This window comes from Simochromis diagramma, unplaced genomic scaffold (genome assembly GCF_900408965.1).
Source record: "Simochromis diagramma unplaced genomic scaffold, fSimDia1.1 OVJJ01000159.1, whole genome shotgun sequence".
Taxonomy (NCBI): domain Eukaryota; kingdom Metazoa; phylum Chordata; class Actinopteri; order Cichliformes; family Cichlidae; genus Simochromis; species Simochromis diagramma.
The window spans coordinates 3,812,044-3,833,571 of record NW_024387197.1 but is presented as its reverse complement, the minus strand read 5'-3'; the positions used below and the strand labels follow the sequence as shown (position 1 = coordinate 3,833,571).

The window sequence follows — 21,528 nt, the reverse complement described above, 5'->3', positions numbered from 1 at the left end:
ATAGATCAGTGAATTGGAGGTCAAAACTAACATGATCGTGCACTCGTGTCTTCAACTTGGGGAATATTGCAAAAGCTGACGAGTGCTTGACCAGCTGAAACCAAAATGACACTAAAGTGCGGCTTGTGCCAGAGGACTTGATGGCGCTTTTTGTCTTCGGTACCATTTGCAAAAGATTGGTGGACGCGCATAATGAGCCCATTAGAGGGAGGGGGAATCATGTGCAGCCAGACCGGCTACCTAACCACTGAAAAGAGAAGCTCAAATTGCAACACACGGAGGAAGTGTGACTTCCTTTTCTGATAGAAACACCATTACTCCACTTGATCTTTACACCACAAATAATTGCTTGCTCCTGTAATCTCATGTATAGAACCCTTAATAAGCAAACTGCAGCTGCAGCCTCAGTAATGAAATTGCTGTTGGGTTATCTTGCAGAAACATGCCATGAAACAACTCTTTTCAAGGTTGAATTAACGAATATCTTTCTCTGCAGAATGTAAACACACTTTAACCTTTTTTTTTTTTTTACCAGATCTTTCACTTGTGTTAAGCTTCATTTTCACAATGTTGAATGCTGTAGTAGTTGCTATTCATTGAGAGGCTGGATTTCTGTAGGGCCAATGAGTCATTAGCTCCCAGAGAGCGCAGCTTGAGTAAGTGAGGGGAGGGAGTGTTCAACCAGAGTCCACTTTTTGTTATTTGAGAGATGATGCAAGATGTTAAGCCCCTATAGTCCCTGGCTGACCTTTGACCTACCCCTCACCCTAGCCAGCCACCCCTGTGGTGACAGAGTCTAATCCCCTCCCACTTTCTCAGCCACCTCAGGGTGATTCCTATTCAGGAGGTGCACGGCGTATTCACTGCCATGCCAAATCTGCTCAAGGCTGAGGTTTTCACAATGGCAGGTATCTGGCTGACAGGAGACCTGATATGATCTGTGAACAAACATCTGACAAGGCCCAGTGACATACCCGCGCCCCGGTGCAACCTCTGACCCCCCTCTCCTCCTGTGCAACTACAAACAGACCTGCAGAAATACACACCACGCACCATTAGGACACAAAAACAAACAGAAATGTTTGTGTACAATTGCTAATGCATTCAAGCTACTATCAGCACAGAAATATGTCCAAGAGAAGTCCTTTTGGCCCGAGTTGTTTTGGAAGCTAAGGGATCAGATTTACTCTGCCATGCTTGTGTGAATCTCAGCAGAGGACTGTGAACATGCACTCCTAATCAAGTTGACTTGTTTTTGTCAGGATTGACATATAATGCTACTCCCTCAGACTACTTAGAGGTGGAGAAAAATGAGAAAGGCAAAACGAACATTTGGAATAAAGACTAAGAACCACTGCTGATGAGGTCACTTGTGGCAAGAAGAAACCTTTGATTAATATCCCTCAGTGGAAATCTGAAATCTCCTGTTACTGATCAGGTGCTGCTGGAACTGCTACTGAGTAGCCGTTCATTGTCCATAGTTATTGTGTTTTGGTACCAATAGCATTTGGCCAGCATATTTTTCTGCTCTCTTAATCAGTAATGTCACACTTTTCCATGGTTTTTGAACACATGGACAAACTGGAAAGTTTTCCCAGTTTTACAACATTTTTTGAAACACAGTACCTTTAGAAACTGTACCTGCACCTAACTACATGTGTGTCGTCTTTTGGAGGGTTTGAGTATAGCTCTTAAAGGTGACCTTCCTTGGTTGCTGTTACAGTCAGTTCTGTAAAATTCAAAGAATAAGGTCAGAATATGCAGTTTCTTTTTGAAGGTTCAGGTGTTCACGCTTCTCTGAATGCTCCTTTTCACACCGTTTTTCTACTTTTGGATCTGTGTGATGTCAGTGAGAGTGGATATCCTGAATATGACCATCTCACAGGTACAGAGAACTGGCTGCATGAACGCCACACCTACCTGAGATTTAGGCCTTCTGTTTGTGAGACGGTAGCTATTCAGAATAAAGCTGGCTTAAAGGAAGCTGAACAGTTTGTTCTACACAGTGAATGAATTTAGGGGTCTTCATCAAGTCTGACTTGAGATAAACAAGGAATATTTTGAAATGTGCAAAGCTTCATGTAACTTTTCTAGTTACATGGAGCTGGAAATGAGCATAACAAGTCCCCTGCAGCAAAACATGAAGGTTCAGTATTTAAATGCCCCAGTTCCTTGTGGTTGGTTTGGTTTCTCTACGGAGACAAAACATAGAAATGACTGCAGTGTGTTTTTATATGTAGGACATTGAGAGTGTCAGGTTTTTGTGTCACAACACTACAGTCAGACATGCAGTAAAACAGTGAATTGCTTCTCTCTGTATGCAGGTTTGGAGAGAAGGGGGAAGCCATCCGGATTGAGAAGGTGGTTTACACAGGCAAAGAGGGAAAGAGTTCCCACGGATGTCCTATTGCTAAGTGGGTAAGTAGCATCACAGCACATCCAAAATGTGGTTTTGAAAGATGCTGGATAACTTCCAACACACATGCCTACAACAGACAGTGAGCAATAGTGTTGAGAGACATGTCCCTACACTGTATATAAAGGAGGGACATGTCATAGCTTTTGGGTCTGAAAAGTGAAACCAGTGCTAAGTGCCTTTCTAACAGCCAGGGGAGTAATATCTTGAGCTGAAGTCTATAAGAAGTTTACTGCTCGTTTGATTCATGCATCAGTAAAAATGATGTTAATTTTATAAATGAATGTTCCACTAAAGAGCCTGTTATACCCTCCGACTGGTATGTGGTGAACAGCACCGGTCAAAAAGAGTTGACGCCCTAGCTGCTGTTGTGCACCTCTTGACTCTTGTTACATGGTGCTAAGGCTGCAATCAGGTTGAAGACACGCATGTACAATCGTGTCATTTTTACCTTGGTTTTAATGATGAATACAGAAGCTCAGCGGTACATAGATTATACCGTGGGATAGGCTGCAGCAGTTTGAAAAGATGAGGCTTTGCTTCCAGTTTTGCCTTCGTCTTCTCCTGTATCAGCGCTGATGTGGAGCGACGCCTATTGTTCAGGAGAATACTGCAGCAGGTACCTGTGACGCTTTCCGATGGTATCTCCAGCAGTGCACAAAGCGACCAATGGGCTTTGACCAACCAAGGCCCTAAGAGTAAAGAGAGGCTGACCGGGTGCTAACATTTGTGTCAGTTCAAGTGAAAGATAAAAAAGTGAGAGTGAGAGTTTTTTTCAGTGTTTATCCCACCTGACAACACTGACAGCCTGTCAACAAGCAATTTATGTGACGTGTGAGTGTGTGTGCATGTTTGTATAGTGAGGCGTCCTGGGGAGACACACAGGCGAGTTGCCATCCACAGTGAGCAAATCAGTAGGAGGTCTCACTCTGTGACAACTGCCTGGCCTCCTCTCCTGTGTCACCCCTGACACATCCTGCTAATGACTTTATGGATTCAAAACAACCACCCTGCTGAGGGAGGGTGACTGTTTGGGTGTGTTTTAAGACAGAAAGACTAGGAAGCTAGGGGAGTTGACTTAAAGAACTGGTATTCAGTCACAGAAGTAAGTCAGACTTTAGTTCAAGGAGTAAATATCCTTCTTAAATAAAATGTAACCCTCAACTATGTCTGGTTTGTCACTATATCAAAATGTATGGGTGTGCTGGACATCTGCTGGCCAAATGCAGGAACTACAAGGAGCTCTTGGAACATCCTATCAACTGACTGAAATTGTATTTGGCTTTATTAGCATTGGATTTTTGTGTGCGAGTAAAAGCTCACAAGCTTTGTTTCCTGTCAGGTGATCCGTAGAGGCAACGAGAAAGAGAAGCTGCTGTGTCTGGTGAGGCAACGTGCAGGCCATCGCTGTGACAATGCTGTCATCATCGTCGTCATTATAGCCTGGGAAGGTGTACCGAGGGCCCTGGCTGACCAACTGTACAGAGAGGTCACAGACACGCTCACCAAACATGGCAACCCCACCAGCCGACGCTGTGGCCTCAATGAGGAGTGAGTAGGGGATGGCTAGTTTTTCATTCTGGATGTCTGTCAGCAAATGGAAGGACTTTTGAATATATTGATTTTTGAAGCAGATGGTGTTTAAACTCTGGGTATCTTTTTCACACATGCCACACATGGTTGTCCTGAACATTTATAAACATCCTTAGACAGAAGTGCGTGTGACAACAGTAATGTCTGACTCAGTCCGGTTAGACATTAGCCTGTCTTAAACCTGCCAACTCTCTAGTACAAAGGCAGAGTGGTGTTTCACCCATGTGTGAAAGCACAGGTTATTGTTCATCACATTCACTGCTAGTCAGTCATGTGTCCAGCCTCTTTGCATGTTCAGAATGCTTCCTCACTTTAACAACACTATTGTTGTATTTATATTTCCAGTAGTGGAAATAAGTCAGAAGCAGTGGAGAAGTGTGGAAAATATCCTGACCGGATCAAATTTGTCCAAAGTTCATATTCATGACATAAAAGTGAATTTTAAGACAAGAATTACGACAAAAATGAAATGTGTACATTTTGTTCTCTGTTACACTGTTCACTTAGTACCCAGCCCTTCAGCTAACCATGAGTAAATGTTAACACACCCCCGTGTCTGGTGGCTTAGATATGTGAACCACTCACCATCTGGGATGGAGAAATAAGTCTTGCTTCTATCTTCTGTGTAGGCACTGAAGCTGCCTTTGTGTTTCCCTCCAATATGTGTGTAACATACAGTAACTTTGACATATAAAGCAATTTTAATAAAACCGGACATTATTAAAATGTGTGGCTTAAGTCTACGATGATCTGCTGTAACACCATTCAACATTGATTGCTTCAAATGAAACCAACTGTCTCGCTAACACTCTCGATTACAGTGGTGCACACGAGGTAGTAAAACATGCCAGACTGCACGTCTTCTATGAATGAAGCTCAGTGTGCTCTCTGTCTCCCCCTACAGCCGTACTTGTGCCTGTCAAGGCAAGGATCCTGAAACTTGTGGTGCTTCCTTCTCTTTTGGTTGCTCATGGAGTATGTACTTTAACGGCTGCAAGTACGCACGAAGCAAAATGCCGCGAAAGTTCAGGTTACAGGGAGAACACCCTGAAGAGGTACTCATCACGCGAGAGCTGCCTTTTTACAAGCATTGTATGAGTACATATGTATGCAAATGAGAAGATTAATATTATTTTTTTTATTTCAAAATTCTTTTCTCTTCTTGTTCTTTTCAGAATAGTATCTGTAAATTTTAAGATACCACTTTATAGTTTTGTCTGACCTGTTATTCATGTTTTCATCATCAGGAGGAAAAACTCAGGGATAACTTCCAGCATCTGGCAACTGAGGTGGCTCCTGTGTACAAGCAACTAGCACCACAAGCCTACAGTAACCAGGTGTGTTGTACAGGCACATGTCTATTAGCAAACCAACATAGGAAAGAAGATCTCAGCAGGAGATGTTTCTAAAGACGCAAAACCAACTCGCACGCATTATTACCTTATGATTTAGTACACCTGTGAGGACTTGGCTTTGAGAAAGGAAGCAATCTTAAGTGTTGTGTTTCTGTGTATTTTAAGAATGCAGAAATGAGTCCCTTCCTATAGCTGGTTTAATGCTATCTCTGTCCTTTACTTCAGTGCCAGACAGAGTCCAAAGCTCCTGAATGCAGGCTGGGCTTGAAGGAAGGCCGTCCATTCTCTGGAATCACTGCTTGCATGGACTTTTGTGCTCACGCTCATAAGGACCAGCACAACCTGTACAATGGATGCACAGTGGTAAGATCATTAAACCTTTCTCTTTTTTGCACTGAATAATGGCTACATTGTTAATGAGCTGAAAATGCTACATAAAAAGTGCGGCTGTTTTATCACACACTCTGTGCCACGCTCTGCCAGGTGTGTACTTTGACAAAGGAGGACAACCGAACAGTGGGAGAAGTCCCAGAGGACGAGCAGCTCCACGTGTTGCCTCTTTACACGTTATCCCCGACAGATGAGTTTGGCAGCGAGGAGGCCCAGAACCGCAAGATGGACACAGGGGCTATCCAGGTGCTTAACGCTTTCCGCCGTGAGGTGCGCAAGTTGCCCGAACCTGCCAAGTCATGCCGACAGCGCCGACTAGAGGCAAAGAAGGCTGCCTCAGAGAAGAAGAAAAATAAACTCATCCAGCAAGCAGGAGAGACGCCAGAGAAGACAGGGATCAAAGCCGAGGTCTGCATTAGCAGTTCCCCTCAACCCCAAGGCAATAAAGGTTAGTTACTGTTTTAGATCTAAGTAACTTAAAATGTCCTTTGTGTTTACCTGTTATCACCGGATTGTAAAAGCTGAAATACTTTAAGATTTTGACTTGTTTGTAACCCATTTTCCTTACTTTTCTTTTGTGTCAAACAAACAGCAATTATAAAACAAGAGGTGAAGCCCAACATCAAAAAGGAACCCTTAAACGGATCGATAGATGGATATTCTGTGCAAGCAGTAGACCCAGTAAATCCCATGTATACAAACCCCGTCTTCTATGCAAGGGGAGGCCTCCCCACAACTGGCCAGCCCTCTGCACCTGATACAGTAAATGGTTTCCACACCAGTTTGCCCCCAATGGATTATGCCTACTACAGGTGCTCACCCAATACACTTTTCCCCCCTGTACTGAGGACCTATGAGGGTCGAAATGGCTCTTCGCCCAGAGCTGGCTGTAAAGCTGTCCAGGTAGATCAGAAGCCTGACATTCAAAACTTTCAGTCCAGGGTGGCCCTTTCCTGCTCCAGCCAAGCAGAGCAAACCAACCAACCAAATCACACGACTTACACCCAGGCCCCAGTTTATAGCCAATCCCGTCCTTCCTCTGCCTCCTCTGAGTCCTCCAACAGAGGCACGCCGGTCATCAAACAGGAGCCTATGGATGTGCCAGTCTATGAAGGCACGCTTCCGAACCAGGTTGGAGCCAACACATCAAGAAGCCCCTCGCAACCTGTGACCTGGCCTGGGCACAAGCTTAATGGAAGTTTTATTCCCACCACTTGGGATGCCCATCAGAAGCATAAACAAAGTTCTGAGGCCTCATCAGAGAAACAGCAGCAGTTTCACCAGCATCTCCAGCAGCGGCAGGCCTCTCCTTACCCGCAGCAGTGGTCATCCTTCCTTGGCTTAAACACTATGAGGGCTTCCCCTGCCCCATCACCGTCACTCCAGGTACCTCCCTCTCCATCTCCATCCCCTCAGCTAGGCACAGTGGTCCAAGGTAACATACATCAATCTTCCCCACGCCCTGGCACTCCACGCCCAAGCACCCCTCACCCAGTAACCCCACAGCCCGGTGTCTCTCACGCAGGCCCACTTACACCACGGCCAAGTACCCCACATCCAGGCACCCCCAGGCACTGGGCGAGCCCCGTTGCTAGCCCACAGCCACAAACATGGGGCATGGGGCCTTATAGCCCTGGTATGAAGCACAGCAATCTTGCAGGGGCCTATCCCGACAAGATCTGGTCCAAGACTGGAGAAAGTCGGTGTTCCACTCCGGTTGGGCCCCAGGAAAAGGCCTGGAAGTCTTTTGGAGGTTCTGTGGCAAGTAACACCCCTTCCCCTGCTCCAGAGGGTCGCCTCTTCCCCGATGCCCTGCAGCAATCAGATCAGGCCTGCTACACGCCCAGCCGAGCAGAGAGCGACGCCGAGAGCACCAAGAATTGCGAAGAGGACGAGGATGAGGTCTGGTCTGATAGTGAGCACAACTTCCTGGACCCTTACATCGGCGGGGTAGCAGTGGCACCAGCCCACGGCTCCATCCTAATCGAATGTGCTCGTCGGGAACTACATGCTACCACTCCACTCAAAAAGCCTGACCGCTCCCACCCCTCCCGCATCTCCCTGGTCTTCTACCAGCACAAGAACCTCAACCAGCCCATGCATGGCCTGGCTCTTTGGGAGGCCAAAATGAAGCTGCTGGCAGAGCGAGCACTGCAGAGGCAGCAGGAAGCAGCTCTCCTTGGCCTCTCCCAGGAGGATATCAAGACACTCGGGAAGAAACGCAAGTGGGGCGCTACGGCGGCAGGCGCTAGTCCAGGACCTGGACAATCTAAAGACAAGAAGGAGGGGCCGGTGACGCGGTTATCCCCCTCGTTCTACACCACCTCTACGGTTACTGTGTCTCCCTATGCCTCCACCGTCGTCACGGGGCCCTACAGCCACTTTGTGTGAGGACACATAGACACAGAGTGACTGATAGCTACAGAGTGGTGCAGTGGAGGGCTGGAGAGAGAGCACTGAGCAGAATCAATGTCTCTCAGCCGTCCCGCAGTCTGGCATCCCTCCATCCTGCCTCCCTCTACAGTCCACTTGGAGGAGGGGGACATTTTTATTGTTTTTTACCTCATGTCAGGCAGTGGTTTGGGCTTCAGACACACTGCCTGTGGTGCTCTTCCTCTCTTTTCCCCGGAGAGGAACTCCATTGCTTTTTCTTGTTTATAGAATTTTAATGATTCTAATTATTGCTATTATTATCAATATTATTATGATTGTTACTGTCAATGTTGTTATTACAGGTATTATTATGATGAAGACTTGTTTTTTTTTAATTATTGCTCTTTTCATTAATGTTATTATTAATAAGGTGACCTGTTTTGTTTTGTTTTTATATTTTTGTTAAATCAATCAGTCTGAGTTTGACAGACTTGGACACTTGCTTTTTCCATGTTTGGAAAACATGCATCCTTCCCCCCCATTTGACTTTGTTCTTATCAATCTTAAAGCTGTACTTAGATGAGGAGGAGCCATTATCTCCCTGATACGGCAGAAAAATCAATAACATAGTAACCACAATCATTTCTTTTAGTTTATAAAGCCATTTCTGGGCCTTTTTAAAGAATAATCACAATAATCACCATTATGAAGATCCTGATCAAAAGCTTTGATTTTTAATGAATCAGTACCAGCATCACCACTGTCAAATACGCCACTGACAGTATGTTTTTTCATTATAGCAAACAACCATCTACACAAATATTACAAAAGATAAGAGTAAGGAGGGAAATCACCAAAGCCCTTTTGCTCCAGGCACCTAGAAAAAGTGCAGCGATTGGTTTCAAGTGTCATGCTGAAGGAAGAAAATAGTCCCCGGGCTCAGAATAACTCTTAACCATTACTGCGAGAAACCTTTGCAGCTTGCCTTGTCGTGATGATGAGATGATGCGCTCCTCCTACTCTCCCTTCTAGCTTCTGACTGGTGCTCAGCTTCCTGCTCTGATCGATTTCCATTCCGCAACTCTTCATGGCACTCGATGCTGTATTTAGGTGCTCTAACTCAAATTTGGCTCAAGTAGTATTTGCAACTAAAAAGTTTGTGTTTCGGCCCAGGTGGGATACCAGAACACTGGGATTTACTGCTTTTAACACAAAGGTGCAGAACTTGTGTCGTGCTAGGGAAAAGTCCTAACGAGTTATCTCACAGAAGCTTTCCTGTGCTCTGTGCGGAGAACTGAAGTTCTCACACCCGGTGCTCCACAGAGGCCAAAACAAGCGATACTACTTGTGTAAGCCATTTAACCCAGATCTGCTATTCCCACAGGTGGCACTCTTTTATCTTCCTATAACATTCAAGTAGGAGTGAGCACTTCCCAGTGTAAACTCTAGAGGGCAGCGTCGACTGCTGTTTCAAAGTGGTGTGTACAAACAAACCTATAAGCACTTGGGATTCATTTAGATGGCAGCCTTGTCTCATTGTTGCTTTAACCATCCATGGCCACTAGAGGGGGCTCTCCACCCTGCTCGCTGACCATAGATTGGACTTGATAAAACAGCTGAAGGCAAAGCTGACATTACAAATGTGCCACAGATGTGAACCGGAAACCCATCGTGGGTTAGAGCAGCAGGAAACAGTGTTGGGACAGCAGTGCTTTTGGTGCTCACACACACACTCTGGTGCTCTCCTATTACACTTGATTTACTGTGAAGGGCCCACTCCTTTCTCTGCATGGTGCTGTCATCTTTGAGCAGAGCGAGGCGTGTCCTTCCGCAGGCACCTTGTCACCGCAGAGCCAGCCAATCAAAATGGCCACCGTGTGGTTCAGCTCCACATTGGGCTCAAAAACTGGTTTCCTTTAGAGGAGTTTTTATTTTATTTTATTTTTTGCAGTTTGTTGTGGCATGTAGTGATTTTTGTCTCAAACAAAAAGAAAAGTACACTGTACAGGGCAGAGAAAGCACAGTCATTCACTGCATTTCTTGGTAACCCATTTAGCAGTGCTTTTCACAGAGAAAATAGTACTGAGAGATAAAAGGGAAACCGTAGAAAATTTCTGTAGCTTCCAGGGTTTGGCGCCGAACGTGAGCGCAACAGATCGATGAATCTCTCACTTTGTGTGCGTGTGTGTCTGAAAAGAGCCAAAGAGAGAGACTATTTGATAGCCTGGTGAGAGTCCTGTAAATCGCTCGTTTTTATTTTCCTTTGTGGTCACATGGTTCACCTGCAACATGTGTCAGAAATGAAAATGAGAGACTGCTGATGCAAGCCGACTCCCAGCTGCTGGGCGGTCGTTTGGGCCAAGGCCCTGGTCATCTGTGAAAGACCCTGTTACCTCTCCCGATTTTCTCCAGCTCTCTACCTCACGCTGTAGAGACACTGGTCACAATCACGACTTGCTACTGAGGGCAGAGAATCATGCATGTCCCTTTGTGTGCTCTAGATCTCCACACTCATTTTAACCTGCTTTTTTTTTTTTTACTCTTATTTATTACTACATGGTGATAATGATAATGATTGTCTTTGATGTTATTGTTTTTTTTCATCATTTTTTATATAGCTAATACAAATTGTACATAAAGAAGAAAAGATTTATAAAAGCACTTTTAATCTTGATTTTAATGACACAGAAAGAGCCGATTATTGACAACTTGAAGCTTCTTTTTTTTTAAATTTCCTCAAGAGAGAGATAAAAAATGTAAATATCAAACTATTTAGGTAAGATTATTTAACTTGTGAGGAAAGTAACAAAACCACGAATGACATGGGGGTATTTTTGAAGTCTCTGACAGCCCTGAACATCAGTAAACAACACTTGGCCCCAATGTGTTGTGTGCAAATCTGTGCTTAGTCACTCTGCTGTTTTTGCTTTCCTAATACTGTACCCCCTGTCGGCATGCGACTGACAGAGCCCCAGAAATTTCTGAAAACGATTTAGTCAGCCCAATTCTGTAACATGAAACCACACTCAGCTGACTCACTGGCAACAGTAAAGCGAAAATAAGAGATCCCCTGTGTTGCAGTTGTGCTAATGTATGAATTTAGAGTTTTAGCTTGACAGCTTTCAGTTGTTGTTATTTTCAATTTTGTTGACATTCTCAAACTCTGTGACAGATTCTTGACAGCATCGTATTTAAAAAAAAAAAAAAAAAAAAAAACCAAACAAACGCCAAAATCTGAATAATGTGATTCCCACATTCCCACGAGCGTGATAAGAGTTACCTCTTGGCTAGTTTACTAGCTTGACTTAAGCAGCTGATTAGCTTAGCTTAGCATATTGGCTGAAAACATGGGGAAACAGCTAGCCTAACTAAAATCGAACTGCCGGCACTTTAAACCTCTTTAACACACGTTAAGTAAGGTTTGTCAACACCATTGTCACATTGGTTTTACAGGGGGTTACATCCCAGGCTAACAAGACCACCAGCAGATATTTCATAAAAAAGAATCACTGCTTCCAGCCTGGAAACAGTCTGGTACAAAGTCCTCTGAAAAGAAAAAAAAATAACAAAAAGGAAACAGAGAAAACAGAGTGAGCTTTAAAGCTGCTGGTGGGCAGATTTTGTCACCTATGTTGCTTCCTGTGTGCCCGGTCTTTATGCTGATCTCAGCTGTCTGATAGCTGCGGCTTCATATTTATCATACAGACGTTAGAACAGTACAGAGTTTTTCTTCTGAGTGTCAACAGGAGAGAGAATGGGAAGTTTTTCAATGATGAACTATTATTTACTATCAAACACCCCCCTATAACTATACTGACTGCCACGGAGCCAGTCTGAGGTGAAACATTGGGCGATGCTTTAATGAGTTACTGCCCAGCAGTCTTTGTCAGTTGTGTTACCACCGCCCTGCTTGCTTAGATGTGTCATCATTATTATTCGCTCCAGCTTTTGTAATAGCCAAGTATGCACGTGGCAGAAAAATCACAGCTCCCCCGCGGAAGACTGCAGATCTTTCATTTGCCATGATAATTAGGTGACCCACGCCATGTCTAACAGTAGTTTGATAGTGCAGTAACAAGACCCATTTTACTTATTGAGCTTAAGACTTGCCCATATATTAGTCACACACACACACACACACACACAACACAAACAATTACCGAAACAACAAAAGGGTGCTGAGGATATGGTGCATATGATATCTTGGTGACTTTGTACATTTCTAAATGCTTCATAACTTTGGTGGATGGTTCTCATGAGAGGCACCACCTCCCAAGCAGACAAGTACTGAGATCCTGGGGGGTGAGTCGGTTCAGTCGGTGCTATGATGCTATACCTTAAAAATTCACTGTGTTAAAAAAAATACAAAAAAGGAAAAAAAAGCGAGGGATAAATAATTACCACAAATATTTTTCTGAGCTCTTCGAATGTCAAGAGAACTATACTTTTGATTAAAGCAGTTTCACAGGAAGGGAAGCTGCCCTGGTGCTGACTTTATGAAAAGTCTTTTGTTACAACGCTACAAATTTACATCTCTTTTTGAGGGCAGGTGGTGCACTCAAACTGTTGATTACATTCTCTATTAATCTTCATTCCATACTGTACTTGAATTCATTTAAAATAGGACGAGATATAGAATCATATTATATGAAGACTGTTAGCTGGGTTTTACATTTGGTACTGTGCAAGTACCAGAGGCTATTCAAATGATCTTTTGAGTATGTTGTACATGTTCATGTTAACTGAATGCTAAGATATTTGAACGACACAAAAAAAAAAAAAATTGCGTACTGCCTCCCTGTTCCTCTCCCAAGTGATGCACTTCCTTTACTCACTCCCTCTCTTTCTTCTAAATTTTGTATAGTTTTTGACACACATAGATAAACACACATAGATTTGCATCTAACTGTGTATGGCCCACAGTCCTAATTTAACGAACACTTGAAATTTGGGATAGAGACTTGGACCCTGACCCATAAAATTAAATAAAAGGAAAAGAAAGAAAAAGAAAGTGAACCAACACAACTGGCAGCTACATTCCGTTAAGTTTGAGGATTGTTCTTGGTTCTTTATTTTTCATGTCAAGGATGCAGTATGTAAAAAAAAAAGGAAAAAAAAGTGTTTTTGTTCAGTCTCTCTCTCTCTTTGTAGCTGTATGGTGTATTATGTGAATACATAGTGTATGTGGTTAAAAAAGAAAAAAAGAATAAAAAACCAACCCACAATATTGTTTTATGTTGCGCGATAAATAATAAAATTGAAGTGAAACACGTGTTCTTCTTAGTGACTTCATTTCTTGGTCAAGTTGTATTTGATTCTGTTTCCAAGTGCAGCGAGGATCACTGAGTCCTGGCCTCTGCTTTGATCAGCCTGCTCAGTGAAGGCTCATCTCATCCACTCCAATCCAATTCAACTTTATTTATATAGCACTTTAAAACAACAAAGTTGACCAGAGTGCTCATGGATCTAAGCACTCCATAGATCATGGATCTAAAAAGAGAAAACTGTAAATATTCAGTGTGTTCTAGTCTTTCAGCCATTGAAAGTGCAGCTGGGGAAAAAATGTGAGGGCATCATAGAGTGGACAAGGGTTAAGAGAGAAAGTGGTAACCATTTTCTTTCAATTCAATAAAAACATATTGGCTAGGTTCTCAAAAAATGTCTTTGTGGGGGTGAGAGTAGTCCTGCTTTTGAGGGGTCCAAGGCAGCTTTTTTCAGCTTATATTGGTATGTCTGGTCTCCTTTTGTGCATTAACGCCTCTATAACTTCAGACCAATGAATTGAAAGGTTTACATGATTTTTTCAAGGCTGTAATTTTTTTCTAATGGTGCCCTATGAGAGTCGTACAGCCGGGCAGGGGGGAGAACACGTCTGCAAAACCCTGCAGCAACAGCCGCTCTCTGGGCCTGTGTGAGATGGTTATCACAATGGAGGGAGGCGGGAATTGTGGAATTTGGCCCTTGCAACTTGGTGAGTCACTTTGGGCTGGAAGCACTTTGTATGCTGGTGAAAATTGCTTGAGTCTAGCCCCTCTGTTGTGCAGGCACTGTTGATGTTCCTGTGCCTGGAGCAAATGTTCTCATGAAAAGGTACTTTTGGGATGGCTGGCTGGTAAACCAGCTGACAATCCAGGCAGTACACGCACCGTCGGCGCACATCCGCTCAGATGCAAGACCAATAAAATCAGGCCATTATTCGCTCCAGAGTTTTATCAGTACCCACATGCAATGCCATTGGATTATAATGGCAGGGCAGAGTTCATCAGGCTAATTCCCTCCACCTGGACCTCAGCCTCTCTGACACTGCCCCTCAAGCCCGATGCACCACCCCTCCTCTGCAGTGGAGCCAATGACCACACCTCCCTGCCACAAATTAATTTGTCGTTGAGCCACAAGTGGGGTCTTTAGCTCAAACAACACATTTGTTTTGCATTCAAACACAGAAGCTTGAAATGTTGTTTATTTTAAGGATGGTTTGCTTCCAGTCCTGGCATTACTGTCTTAATCCAAACGCAATGGCCTGAAGAAAGTCTTTAGCATTGTTGCAACTTTCCTTTGTCACAACCCAGTGGATCTGGGTTCGGAATACAATGACCTTGAACCTGCAGGTGACCACACCACCTCCTGGCATCCTGCAAGAAAACAATCATATTCTTTAGAATACCAACTTATTTGCTTTCTTAAAACATTTTTTCTTGCATTTGCTATAGAACAGATCTCAAGATAGACAATCTAGCTGCAATATTACACTAATACCAAAAAACACTGCAAATTTCATATAAACAATTATGCTGTCCATCCATCCACCCATCCATTTCAGTGTCTTCAGGGGAAAATGGGAGTGATGAGATTTAAAGTACACGGAGTGGAGGCTGATTGGTAGGGATGGGTATTGAAAAGATTTTCACGATTCCGATTTCATTTTCGATTCTGTTTAACAATATAATTCTTTATCGATTCTTATTTTTTAAAAAGGAGAACACTAAGGTCGATTAGCTTAGAACTTTGTTTTATATCTTCTCTTTAAACCAGATAGAAATTTAGCAGTAACATTGCCTTACAAACCCAACAGTGAGATCTTAAGAAATCCAGCCTACGGCTCTTCAATGGGTCACAGGGTTCCCACGAAAAAAAATGTAAATGTAAAATAATAAAATAAATATTCTCCTGTAGCAATAACAAAGTATAACATAAATTATTCTGTAGCAATTACACAAGAATATCCAGTAATGTCCCTGCCTACAATTAAACACAAATAATTTCCCCCAGGGATTAATAAAGTATTCTGATTCTGATTCTGATTCACTTACTGTAAATCGGGGGCATCTGCTGCGGCAAATGGGTGCAAGCCTTTGACCACAAACTTACTGCTCGGTGACATTCGTCTATCCTGGCCTGAAAGGAGACGCTACCGGTAGACTGCAGCGAGAACTGCCAGCATCTGAGCCAGACTCTGTCTGTCTGTCTCATCACGGTCACCTAAATGCACAGTAATGGCAGGTTTTGTAATAAGGCAGATCGCGCTAACATAATATGCACTGTTAGTTGATTATTTACCTGCCGCAATAACGGGAGAGGACGTGCAAACGTTACCGCTGCTGCTCGGTTGAGATTCACGAGTCCGGAGCGGAATTAAAAACATGACATTCATTTAAGGTCGTCGCGTGTTTTGTGAGCAAATGCTTTTTCATATTCGTAGTTTTTCCTCCCTTAAATGGAATATCTACTTTGCAAGTATTGCAAGTTGCCCTGTATGGAACTCCAAAGTGTTCAAAATTAAATAAATAAATAGGTCATGATGAAATAAATAACAATTGAATAAATAAGACACAGATATGTAATGTGAGAATGATATTGTGAAATAATGGAAGACATTTTGAAAAAAAAAAAAGCTCATTATTGTGAAATATATTGCATTCTGCTATATAAATTTACTTATTATTGTGAAATATTATTTCATGGTCATTATTTTTCTCAATAACAGAGATTATTGCTGAGGCATTTTATTTATTTCCAGCCGTTTTTATTCCAAAATGCCCTTTTTTCAAAGTCAGTCTTTATTTCAAAATTCCCGTTTTGTCTATTTATTTCATAATGCGACTTTTCAGCAGAATGACTTTGTCTGTCAATCAAGAGAGACAGGGCGGAGCCAGTTGTGTGATTGGTTGCTCCTTTACTCAGACATTAGGTTTAATGGTGCAAGAACCGGGTTTCGATACCCATCCCTGCTGTAAATATTTAATATTGTGTTTAATTAAAAATATTAAGTAGGCTGAACTCAATTTTTAATCAATTTGTTATTAGAACTCAATTTGAGTAAGTTACCAGTACTTTTGATGCATAAACGCTGATCAACTCAATTTATTTGAGTTGTCTTAACTTAGAAAAACCAAGTAAGCTGGGCGTTTTGCTTCTCAGTGCAGAAGGATGAAACGATGTGGTTTGAAAATGCCACGTCACTACCGTCCTCCTCCCTGGCACGATCAGTCCTCATGTTCATGGTGCCAGCATTTGTTATGGAATATGTTGAGCAAACCTGGAGAAGCTTCAGCTCAAGAGATTATTGTTGTCATTGCTGTGGATCTTTACCTGATACACTGGCTTGGTGAGTAAATGTTTACTCTTAATCAAACTGGTTTTGTGGTTTCTCTCAGTTTAGCACCAGGTTTATAATCTTGCTAGCTAGTTAGTGTTCGCCTAGCATTGCTGCTGCCGCTGGACTCATGTTACTTAAAAATTAACACCACAATCTAACAGCTGGATAGCGTAGTGGTTAGACTACACGCCTTTGGAACAGAGGATCGCAAGTTCGATTCCTGCCTGGGGCGTCTGTATCCAGTAAGGGTCCTAAGGCTAGACCCCCTATGCTAAGCAAGCCTACCGCAGACATGAGCGAGACAGATAAATATGAAGGCATGCCGGCTCGGACGTCGCCTGGATCAACAAGGTCCGCGTCAGGTGTTGAGGAACCAGGGCACCCTGATGAAAAGTGGGCTACTGGAACAAGAGGGCATCGGTGGGCAAGAGACGAAAACAGGGCGTTGTTGGAATGCTACTACGCAAGTGGGCTACATGAATAGGATGAGGGACCTATGGATTCTTCGATACCCAACATCCACAATGATGGCGAAACAACTAGCAGCTCAGTGTTCCAAACATTCGAAAGAAAGGACTGCTCTCACAGTCCTAGAGATTGATGAGGTACAACACAAATGCTACGGCAAGGAGGAGTCAGGACGCCAGGTCAGGGGGGAGATATCATCACCCCCACCCGAGATTGGGTACATAGCCCCAAGTGCGATAGGAGAAGGATCGTTGAGTGCGAGAGGAACTGACCTCCCTGAACAGGGTCCAGTAACCATCACAGTGGCAGATATCCAAGAAAGGGTCTCCAGTATGAAGAGTTGGACAGCACCAGGGCCCGACATGGTTCACGCCTACTGGCTGAAGAAGCTGACTGCACTCCACGAGCGTCTGGCAGCACAAATGAACCAGCTGCTAGTTAACGAGAGACACCCGGAATGGCTAACTGAAGGCCGGACGGTCCTGATCCCCAAGGACCCCAAGAAGGGACCGCTCCCCTCCAACTACCGACCAATAACCTGCCTCAGTACTACATGGAAGCTCCTGTCAGGCATCATATCGGCTAAGATGAACAGGCACATGGGTCAATACATGAGCGGGACACAGAAAGGAATTGGCAAGAATACCAGAGGCGCAAAACACCAGCTACTGGTAGACAGAACAGTCAGCCGAGACTGCAAGACCAGACTGACCAACCTGTGCACTGCCTGGATTGATTACAAGAAGGCCTATGACTCAATGCCCCACAGCTGGATACTGGAATGCCTAGAATTGTACAAGATCAATGGGACCCTAAGAGCCTTCATCAGGAACTCAATGGGGATGTGGCGTACAACACTACAGGCCAACTCCAAGCCCATAGCACAAGTCACCATCAAGTGCGGGACCTACCAAGGAGATGCTCTGTCCCCACTGCTGTTCTGCATAGGCCTGAACCCCCTCAGTGAGATCATTAACAAGACTGGCTACGGATACCGACTACGGAACGGAGCAGTTGTCAGCCACCTCCTGTACATGGATGACATCAAGCTGTATGCCAAGAGTGAACGAGACATCGATTCACTGATCCACACTACCAGGCTATACAGCAATGACATTGGAATGTCGTTCGGACTGGAGAAGTGTAGTCGGATGGTAACAAAGAGAGGGAAGGTAGTCAGAACTGAGGGGATTGAACTACCAGAAGGCGACATAGAGGACAGTTACAAGTACTTGGGGATCCCGCAGGCGAATGGGAACCATGAAGAGGCCGCTAGAAAAGCTGCAACCACCAAGTACCTGCAGAGGGTCAGGCAAGTCCTGAGGAGTCAGCTGAATGGTAAGAACAAGATCCGGGCCATCAACACGTACGCCCTGCCCGTGATCAGGTACCCTGCTGGGGTAATAGGCTGGCCAAAGGAGGAGATAGAAGCCACTGACATAAAGACAAGAAAGCTCCTTACCATGCACGGAGGGTTTCACCCCAAGTCCAGCACCCTGAGGCTGTACGCTAAGCGGAAGGAAGGGGGCCGGGGACTGGTGAGTGTCAGCACCACAGTCCAGGATGAGACAATGAACATCCAAGAATACATTGGGAAGATGGCCCCAACTGACCGAGTGCTCAGTGAATACCTCAGGCAGCAGAAACCCAAGAAAGAGGAGGGAGACGAGGAACCATCATGGAAGGACAGGCCCCTGCACGGTATGTACCACCGGCAGATAGAGGAGGTGGCTGATATCCAGAAATCCTACCAGTGGCTGGACAAAGCTGGACTGAAAGACAGCACAGAGGCACTAATCATGGCAGCACAAGAACAAGCTCTGAGCACAAGATCCATAGAGGCTGGGGTCTATCACACCAGGCAAGACCCCAGGTGCAGGCTGTGTAAAGATGCCCCAGAGACAATCCAGCACATAACAGCAGGGTGCAAGATGCTAGCAGGCAAGGCTTACATGGAATGCCATAACCAAGTGGCCGGCATAGTGTACAGGAACATCTGTGCCGAGTATAACCTGGAAGTCCCGAGGTCAAAATGGGAGATGCCCCCAAGGGTGGTGGAGAATGACCGAGCTAAGATCCTGTGGGACTTCCAGATACAGACGGACAAAATGGTGGTGGCTAACCAACCGGACATAGTGGTGGTAGATAAACAGAAGAAGACGGCCGCAGTGATCGATGTAGCGGTTCCGAATGACAGCAATATCAGGAAGAAGGAACACGAGAAGCTGGAGAAATACCAAGGGCTCAGAGAAGAGCTCGAGAGGATGTGGAGGGTGAAGGTAACGGTGGTCCCCGTGGTAATCGGAGCACTAGGTGCGGTGACTCCCAAGCTAGGCGAGTGGCTCCAGCAGATCCCGGGAACAACATCGGAGATCTCTGTCCAGAAGAGCGCAGTCCTGGGAACAGCTAAGATACTGCGCAGGACCCTCAAGCTCCCAGGCCTCTGGTAGAGGACCCGAGCTTGAAGGATAAACCGCCCGCAGGGGCGTGCTGGGTGTTTTTTATATATATATATATATATATATATCATGTTTAACCTGAGTAGCAAAACACAGCAGGGGGTTGAAAACGATATGCCAGGAGTTAGCTGTGCTCGTTGGCTCTATCGAGCCTTGACCTCCCGATCAGCTAACGCACTGGTGGATAACAGAGCTAAATTAAGTAGATATTTGAGCATTGCACAGCTACATTCTCGCCTGAAATATCTTAAAAGTTTATTTTGTGACCCAGAACGGGTTGGAGCCTGTGTATGCTACTTCTGGACTTGTGATATGGAGACCAAGTACTGTTCCAATTGAAAGCAGTGTTTGCCGTTTGGACGCACAGGTGTGAACGTCTCCTGCCCTGTTAGCAGCTGGGGGAGGACTATCCTCCGCCTGTGAACGCTTTGGCACGGGTGAGGTGCCCACGGCAGCACCGCTGCTTGTTGAGAGTAAGAGCGATACGCGCTTTCACGTCAAAAAGTCGTCATAAATAAGTCTCCAATAATACCAGAAAAAGTTGCCAGATTTGTCGCTAGTCGCTTTTTAGAAAAAAAAGTCGCTAAGGGGGTCTGAAAACTCGCTAAATATAGGGCTTTGGAGCGTGATGTCACGGGGGTGGGCGTGGAAAGGATTTTGGGGGTCTAAGTGAAAAAGGAGCGAAAGCATAGCCATGGTTCGTTCTTGCTGTGTGGTCGGCTGCAATGTTCGATCGCACGACCGGCAAGAGAATAAGCTTGAAAAGGGTTTGTCTTTCCATTCTTTCCCAACCTGGAAGCGACATGAGGCAGCTCATGTATCGATGTTACCAAACGAAGGCGTCTAGCCTGGATAGCAGCTGTGAGACGAGCTCCAGTTCTCTTCCACCTCCAAATATCTGTTGGTGCTCCAGACATTTTCATTCCAGTAAGTTCTAAATATGTTCATATCTCTCTTTATAGCCTATTAGTTTTATTTTCTATGCGCTCTGAGCTCATAGCAAATCAGAACAAACATCCTACTGAGTGATTTTGCAGAACTACCTTCTATTTATAGAGTTGCTAATTATTTGACATTATTGCAGCAGACCAGCCAATGAAATGGATGAAACATCGTGACTGGGTTCCAGTGCTACACAAGGGACCTGCTTCAAACATACCACCATGCCAATCAGATTACTTCTTCCATGTGAGGGTGAAGAGGTGACCCTTCTGGATAAGATGGTGAAGGTTTGCTGCGTTTGGTGAACAGTGTGGTAGTAAAACCAGGGAAAAATGAAACCTGCTCCTGTTAAATATTCTTAAGTCTTTTGCTGTATAAATAGCGGTATTTTTTCAAAAGATACAGTAAATAAAGTAATGTTAGTAGTGGGTGATATCATGTAAACACTGTCATGATTTTATGTAAACATTTTGTCATTTGTAAACTATAAATGATGGATTCTACACTGTAACAGATGTGATGTTCTATAAGGTGGTTTTAATTTAATAAAAAAAAGAGGCAAAAATTAGTTTGTTTCTTTATTCAACTTTTGAACAGTGGGACTCAGTCAGTACATATTCAGTAAATGCAAATTATTTACATGGCAGTGCACTACAGGCATAAATCTAGACCCCTAGATAAAACATTATGGCATTAAAGCAGTGACAACTACTCCACAGTAGCAGGTGGGATTTTTCTTTTTTGAGGATGGCTCCTTTTACCTGTCACTACAGATGGTCTGTTTATGTTTTGATCAAGAGCCTTTTTTTGGGCAGCTGAAGAGGAGAAGTCTATCTTATGGCCAACCTCTGGCTGTATCTTGGTCACATTACCCAGCAAAACCCAGTATGCAGGTTCATCTGTAACAGTCCTTGTGCCACAGATCCGCACTGTTGC

General features: G+C 44.3%; 1 protein-coding gene and 1 long non-coding RNA gene across 5 annotated transcripts in view; one reads left to right on the top strand and one right to left on the bottom strand.

The window, feature by feature from the left end:
• Window positions 1-13,233, top strand: part of tet3 (tet methylcytosine dioxygenase 3) — a 49,911-nt gene extending 36,678 nt beyond the window's left edge. For all 4 annotated transcript variants that reach the window (XM_040050040.1, XM_040050043.1, XM_040050041.1 and 1 more), the window contains 7 exons: window positions 2,325-2,418; window positions 3,759-3,967; window positions 4,914-5,064; window positions 5,257-5,346; window positions 5,590-5,727; window positions 5,848-6,202; window positions 6,347-13,233. In XM_040050040.1, the coding sequence (XP_039905974.1) occupies window positions 2,325-2,418; window positions 3,759-3,967; window positions 4,914-5,064; window positions 5,257-5,346; window positions 5,590-5,727; window positions 5,848-6,202; window positions 6,347-8,145 (2,836 nt within the window). In that variant the 3' untranslated portion in view covers window positions 8,146-13,233. The remainder of the gene's footprint in view (window positions 1-2,324; window positions 2,419-3,758; window positions 3,968-4,913; window positions 5,065-5,256; window positions 5,347-5,589; window positions 5,728-5,847; window positions 6,203-6,346) is intronic.
• Window positions 8,357-20,142, bottom strand: LOC120745307. Its single transcript, XR_005698609.1, has 3 exons — window positions 20,012-20,142; window positions 16,347-16,352; window positions 8,357-8,368 (listed from the first exon to the last, which is right to left on the bottom strand). It is a non-coding gene; the product is annotated as an uncharacterized LOC120745307 (long non-coding RNA).
• Between the last annotated feature and the right edge of the window lie 1,386 nt (window positions 20,143-21,528).